The 7,673-nt window shown below is 34.3% G+C and overlaps 1 protein-coding gene across 1 annotated transcript; it reads right to left on the bottom strand.

Annotated features, from left to right (window-relative positions):
* Positions 1 to 3,905: 3,905 nt before the first annotated feature.
* On the bottom strand, positions 3,906 to 6,853 carry LOC547666 (lectin). Its single transcript, NM_001249211.2, has 3 exons — positions 6,697 to 6,853; positions 5,554 to 5,636; positions 3,906 to 4,586 (listed from the first exon to the last, which is right to left on the bottom strand). Exons 1-3 carry the CDS (start codon positions 6,745 to 6,747, stop codon positions 4,229 to 4,231), a joined length of 492 nt encoding a protein of 163 aa, NP_001236140.2. The 5' UTR covers positions 6,748 to 6,853; the 3' UTR covers positions 3,906 to 4,228.
* Between the last annotated feature and the right edge of the window lie 820 nt (positions 6,854 to 7,673).

Here is a 7,673-nt window from a genome sequence, read left to right as displayed (position 1 = left end):
TTGGTATCAATTTCAATCCCAATTTCCCATTCACCAGTGGTCCATGTTGATCCTGCTACCGGCAAGGCCGACGATCCCCACAGGAAGAAATTAAGAACATATTTGGGGATTGTGGTGCATGATAAGGTGGATGTCACCTACGAGAACTGGAAGGAGGTCCCTATTGCTCAGAAGGACCTAATTTGGGAGGATATTCAGGTATTTTTCTTTTCTTATTTCATTTTGTTTAATTAATAGCCAAAAAATACATTATTGTAACAAATAAACTTTATTTGATGTTGTAAGGTGGAATTTGATATCCCAGAGGCTTCTGACAGTAGGACGAAAAGGAAGTTACTTCAGACCGTGGTGGAGAGATGGAGGCAGTTTAAATCAGACCTCACGAGGAAATGGGCCCTTACAGCTGATCAGGACAGTGTCGAGGACACTGTCTGTGAGAAATACAGCATCAGCAAGGAAAAGTGGGTCCAGTTTTGCCAGACTTGCAGAGACCCTTCTTGGGAGGTATGTTCCTTGTCATTTAACTTGTTTTTCAAAAAAGTTGATGTTGTTATACTTCATTCTTCCAATTTGAAACATTATTGTTTAATTTTTTCAGGATGTGCGCAAGAAGGCACAGGCCATCCAGAAGCAGAATACTGCCCCCCACGTTTTGTCTCGTGGGGGTTATGACTATTTGGAGCAGAAGCTCCTGGCTGAGAAGACGAAGAAGAAGCTGGAGGAAGATGCACAGTCAGAAAGCGTTAATGGCGTCATCGACCCTCCATCCCCGGTCAGACGCCACGTGAAGTGGAAGATGGCCCGCACGAAGAAAACAGGGGAGATGACGACTGAGGCCGCAAAGGAAAGCGCTGAGAAGATCGTAAGTCATTTTCAACTAACCATTACAATTATATTTCAATATTTTGTGAATGCCATGTACCACTATGTGTTTTCTGTGCAGGATTCCTTTGAGGAGTAGGCCACACAGGGATCCTTCGTCCCCCATGGACGTCAGGATGTTCTCGCCGCTGCTATTGGACGTCCAGAGCACCCTGGACGTGTCCGTGCTGTTAGAGCCGGTGTCACCATCAAGCAATACTTTGGATCGGCTCCACGGATGTCCCACAGCTCTTCCTCCCTACCTCCTGAAGAATTGCAGCAGCTGACCCAGCAAATCAGGGACCAGCTAGAGGAGCCCATCACAAAGAGAGTGACGTGGCAGGTCATGGCATCCTTCAGCCAGATGCAGTCCCAGATGCAATCTCAGGGACTTGCACTGCCTCCTGACCCTCTGGTTGGTCCCTCCGGTCCTCGAGTGAGCACAAAAGGGAGTTGTGTTGATCCCTCGAGAAACAATCCTGAGACGGGTGACTCTGATAGGTGCGGCTTGTACATAGAAGCAGATCCTGCCCGCCTGCTTGCCATGGGGAGAGTTTATGAGGGATCCACTGTTGTTCATAACACTTTTTTGTTGCCTAGCCAAGTAAAGGTGAGTGTGGAGGAGGTTACAGATGCAGATGCTCCAGTTCCTGTACCCACTAATGAGGTTTCCTTAGTGGGGCAGGCACTTCACACCTTCCTTACTTGGTCGACACATCTGGTCAAGTCTTTATCACAGCAGGTACTTATTGTCCTTACTATATGTTTCTTCTTTTTAAATTAATTCATTAAGCGTGCCTCAAATTAGGCTATTTAACTTTGTTTCATGAACATGTAGCTGTGTCTCTGGCAAAACCACCTCCAAAGCCCGATCCGAAGGTTGATGATCCGCTTTATCTGATGACATTGACCATCCCAGAGCTTTTCTTGAGGCCTTATTAGATTAGATGGGATGCCACCGTGTTCGGGGTCTTTAATCCAGATTTCCCCCTCTACATAAAGCACGAAGACCTCTCCGAAATTGCACACGGTGGTCGATGTCTCAGCATATCACTGTTACAGTTTGTGGATTCTATAAGTCATTTTATCTTACTTTTAATTACCTAAGTTATTGTTTTCAATTCATAAATATTTAACTTTGACTTAACATAAATAGGCATCTCACTGAAACATGTATGCGAGCGGGGAATTCTGATATCTATGGATTCCTCGAGCCACAGTCCATTCAGAGGTCTGGGCAATCGCAGTTTGAGTCTGAAAGTTACATAAAGACTTGGATGCAGAGTTCAAAACGCGATGTCTATCTTGGAGCCTACCTAAATGGGTAAGTCACAAAATAACTGAATTTAATTAATGTTTACTAACGTACTAACCCATATTAATCTCCACTGCAACGGACACTGGCAGATGGTGGTCATCCTGCCCAAGGAACACCTAGTTGTCTGGTTTTGTTCATTGCATAACAGGCCAGACAACTACCTTAAGGGGATTATTAATAGGTTAGTGTTCTTTTCAATACATTTGCATTGAAATAACTCAACATACAACACCAGTTTTTAATTGTTACTCATCTGGAACAGTGCTTTAAATGGTCTTGATGATGCTCCACAGCCTAAATCAAAGGCTCCTGCTAGGTGGATTGTCGTCAAGGTACGTCATTTACATAAAACTTCCACCTATATATATATATATATATATATTTCTATATGTGTCTGTACACTAGTTGTTTAATTAATATCCAAATTTCATTATGTATTTAGTGTAATAGACAAAAAGGAAGTACTGAGTGCGGCTACTATGTGATGCACTGAATGTCTGCCATCATTTTAGGAACTTTTAGGAATAATTGGGAAGCGGTAAGTTTATTTCAAACAAAATTGATTTATTTATAATTTGTATTACATTATTAACTTATTATGATTTATTTCATCATGCAGTATTTTAACGATCCTAGACCCTTGGAGCCAGAGAGATTAAAGGCATTGCGGATCCAGTGGGCACAGTTTTATCTCCGAGTTAGAGATCAGGCCTAGGATTTAGGGGCATTATCTTTAGCTTAGTTTACTTTGGTTTAACATTTTTGACATTTTCTATGTAATATGAACATTGAATTCATTTGATGATTGTTCTTTATGATAAATCAATTATTTTATGTTTATTATCATTAAAACCGCTTGAAAGCAGAATAAAATGTTTATTTGCTATGAATTGGGCTTGAAATTACATTTTACAGGTACAATTTTGGGTTTACTGTAAAAACAGAAAATATATATAAAAAAAATACTTGCAAACAACATCGGTTATTAACAAAAAACGATGTTAATATGGTAAACAACATCAGTTATTTACAAAAACTAATGTCGACATGAACCTTAACATCGGTCATACAGAAAAACAATGTTAACTTTTGTACATTAACATCGGTTATTCCTACATAACCGATGTTATTGTTTCTATATTAACATTGGTTATTTATACATAACCGATGTTAATGTACATAAGTTAACATCGGCTATATATACATAACCGATGTTAATGTACAAATGTTAACATCGGTTATCTATAAATAACTGATGTTAAAGTTGTACATTAACATCAGTTTTCTATGAATATCCGATGTTATATACAAAGACGTACAACAAATAAGTATATGCATCATCAACAACATCGGTTTTCTACTGAAACCGATGTTAATGTAATATATTAACATTGGTTTTCGTTTCTACGAAAACTGATGTTAATATATTACATCAACATCGGTTCTTCTAGAGAACCGATGTTAATATATAACATTAACATCGGTTTTACTACAAAACCGATGTCAACTTTCGTCTTGCATACACTTTTTTTTGCTGTAGTTCTTTGTGTTTAACATCGGTTTTTGAAAACCGATGTTAACGATGATACATTCAACATCGTCACTTTCAACATCGATTTTAGAGCCGATGTAGAATGCCCTAAATAACCGATGTTGAAAGTGTAATTTCTAATAGTGTAAATACACTGTTATTTAAAACCTTGAGCTTCAAAGAGAAAAGGACATATAAAAAAAACACACTTGTAAATCCATTATTTAGTACATATAGTTTATGCAAATACAGTGAACTTTTTAAGACCGACATACATTGTTTCTCTCAGCATGCATGCATGACCAGAACACACTGTTATTCTCACAGCACTTGCAAGTTGGAATAATCCAGGTCTCAGCTAGTGCAGAGCATGGACACATATTATCATCTATATATCATACAGTAGTACTCAACGCCAAATACAAAGTAATAATAATAATTAAACCACAAACAATTAATCCACTTGTCAAAGTTGGCAAATGAAGAAAACGATATATGGTATGATGAGTTGCATGCAATTAAGTTAAAGGTTTGATGAGGGCTCTGACAATTTCAAGGCCTCCCTTCCATTTTCCGCTCCACACTTCATATAATCCAAAGTGAAGGTCCTCAGATTGCTTGTTCACTTGAATCTCAAGTGGGTCAGTTGATTTTGGAATATTCAAGGTTTCACCAGGGTTTAGTTTCGTCACCTTATACGTATATTTTCCCGTTTTCCCAATCTTAGCCATCACTAGCACGTCCGTGCCACTCCAACCGAACCCATCGTCTTTAACTCTCACTTCGAATTCAACCCTATATTTCTTGACACCTGGTAAGTTTACCACGCCGGATACCTCCAACCATGAAACTTGGATCAGCTCCGCAGGACCTTGTCTGAAAAAAAATTTAAAACATTTATGGATGTATCAAAATTTTCTTATCTATAATCGATGTGTGACTTGAGTTTTTCTCATACACCCTCTTGCGGCCAGTACTTTTAGGCTTGGTACGTGAATGATATGGTGAATGATCCGTTTAATAAATGTAGGATAAATTTTAATATCATTTTAAAATATTATTTTGGTTTTAACTCAATCTTAAAAATTAACTTATAAAATGAAGATTGTCATTCATTTGTATATTCTATTTTGACCTTTCTAAGTGGAATTTAATTGTATATTTGCATTTGTTTAAGTTCTTTCATTTTTATTTAATTAGGAGCACGTCACATTAGTGTGGGGGTATATTTTATGACTTTTTCTCTTCAGCATTGTTCATAATATTCTTATAGAAATGGAATAATTCTAGCGAAATATCATCCACTCAAATGTCAAATGGAGAGACCTAAATAAATGTTCCCCATATCTTTATAGATTAATTAAAGAAAATCATTTAGAAAGACATATATAGTACTAGTTCCCATTAGATTCTTTGCCAAAAGGTTCCCATTAGATTCCCCACACACATATATGTCATTTTTTTATTTGATCGAAGAGAAGAATAATTTGAGTCATATATATTGTCATGTTATTTCTTACAGATTTTTTTACACAATAATTTTACCCTCAATTTTATTAAAAAATCTCACTAAATACGCTCCTGAACTCTATCTCTATACACAGAGAGAGATAAATCATAACAAATCATCCGTTTGGTGCAAAATAAAATAAAAATCATCCGTTCACAATTTCGAAGAATTAATGGTAATAGCTTAAATTTTTTTAATATAAATGATAAGAGAACATGTCAATTTCATATATAATTGATGAAGTCAGATTAGAAAAACAATGATAAAATAATAGTTATGATGTTTGTTCTTAAAAAACATTAAGAATGTAATTCATATGATTATTATACTTACTCTGGAATTTTCCAGTATCGAGAATCATTTCCCCACACAATGTTGAGTCCTCTAGGTTGTATCTCGAACTTGCCTCCGTCGTCCTGCACATATTGTCATCATTATTATAGTCAGCATCATGAGGTTTAGTATTCGTGTAATTGGGATTTTTTTTATTTGTTTTAACCACGTTACATATTACATATACTTAAATAGTGAAACTTGAATATTGGAATCATCTCTTATTATATATGCTGGTAATTTTCTCAAACAAGTTGTGAATATCAACTACTTTATGGCAAAATAAAAAAAAAAGGTTAAGCTAACAAACTATGGTTATACAGTAATACCAACGGATGGTGTTTGATAAACTATTCTAGTCTGGGGTCTTTTCCCCGGCCTTCCCATAATTATTTGAATTTGATTTTGATATATGTTAAGTATAAAGATTTTAAACCAATAGGATAATACTTTAAATCTAATTTTTAAAGTAATTTTCATAAATTCCAATGACTTTTAATTATATGACAATTTTATTGGTAATTATATGACAGTTTAATTATATATTGTATGGAGCACGTAGCAATATAGAAAGAAAGAAACTTGGTTTGTATCTCTATAATCCTATAAAATAGGTTGAATAAGAAGGCCGGTTCTAAATTATTTGAAACTGTTTAAATATATTTGTACATTATAAAAGTTTAATATTAGGTCTTTAAGCTTATAAATCAATTTTATTAAAAGTTTCATTAAAGTGACATTATTAAAAGAAAAATAATAATTCAGGGATTAGGTTACTAGTTTAATAATTTAGTAGGTTTCTAAACTATTTGCAAATTTTTAATTAGCTTCCTGTACTTGACAAAATATTAACAAAATGTTATCAGGGTCACAATTAAAATTAAAATAACGACGAGTTTGGAGATCTAAGTGTTAACCTTTAAAGTAAATAAATTATTTAAAAATCCTTAAATAGTTTTGGACCTATAAGTTTATTTAACGTATGAAATAAAGCTTTTTCTGTTGTTCATCCTAAAATTCTTAGTTTAAGAAATAAATCACAATTTCTTTTTAGTTTATGCATGATATATTTGGTACTTTTCATAAATATATAATTTGTAAAATATATGACTGTTTATCTAGAATAAGAAAACGTATACTTGCCCCTGTTATGTAGTTCTTGTCTGAGGTGTGATGAGGCTTCTTGAAAGGCATTCTCAACAATCTGCAAAAATTGTTTGTATCTTCCTCAACTACTTTCTTTCTCCTCTTTGTTTTCTTTCTTTCTCTTCTATGTGCTTTCTATCACCGAAGAAAGTATGAGAGGAGTTTTTATGGCTAGCCTTTTATATAGATATATAACAAGGAAAAGAAATGGAATAATACAAATCAAGGGGAAGAAGAATAATTAAAGCTGTCTTCCATGAAAAGAGAGAGGAAGGAATAACAGAACAACTTGAACACGAAGTAAATAAGAAAATGGCATTAACTTTTTATAAAAGTTCCTTTCTATTTGCCGACGTGTAATTAAATACACGGCTGCTTCAAAGCCTATCAATAACACTTTTTTTCTTTTTTAATTCATATGTAAGATTATTTATTTTTTCGGACCTTCCCTCTCTCAACTTTTTCTTTCACATCTATTTTCATTTAAATACTATCACAACATAAATTATTTATCACAAATCTAAAATATAATTTATATGTTAAAATTATTTATTTATTAAAATTTTAACTATAAGTAATTTATTTATTTATAAATACTTATTTTTCATAAATTATAAAAATGTTCGGTACACTAGTTAAAGAATAATAAGGATGCATGATAAACAAAATTACCTACACAAAAGGTACGAATATCCTTGCGTAACGATAGCCAAAAGGTTTTTGATTATATTCTATGACATGCGTGAGAGCGTTTTGTACCTTTAGCCAAACTCATTGTTTAGAGCAATGCTTAAATTTATTTTTATAGGATTAATTATGTTTTTGGTTCCTAAATTTTTTTAAATATTTGTTTTTGATCCCTAAATAAAAAGTTGACCGGTATTGATCTCAAAACTTTTATGCTCTGTTTGGGTTTTTATCCCTATCATCTATTTCCTTCGCTAACTGCTGATGTGTTGTGACAGGCGGTGAAC

This window comes from Glycine max, chromosome 6, assembly GCF_000004515.6.
Source record: "Glycine max cultivar Williams 82 chromosome 6, Glycine_max_v4.0, whole genome shotgun sequence".
In the NCBI taxonomy this organism is placed as follows: domain Eukaryota; kingdom Viridiplantae; phylum Streptophyta; class Magnoliopsida; order Fabales; family Fabaceae; genus Glycine; species Glycine max.
The sequence above is the reverse complement of the archived record's forward strand: the minus strand, read 5'-3'. Positions and strand labels throughout refer to the sequence as shown.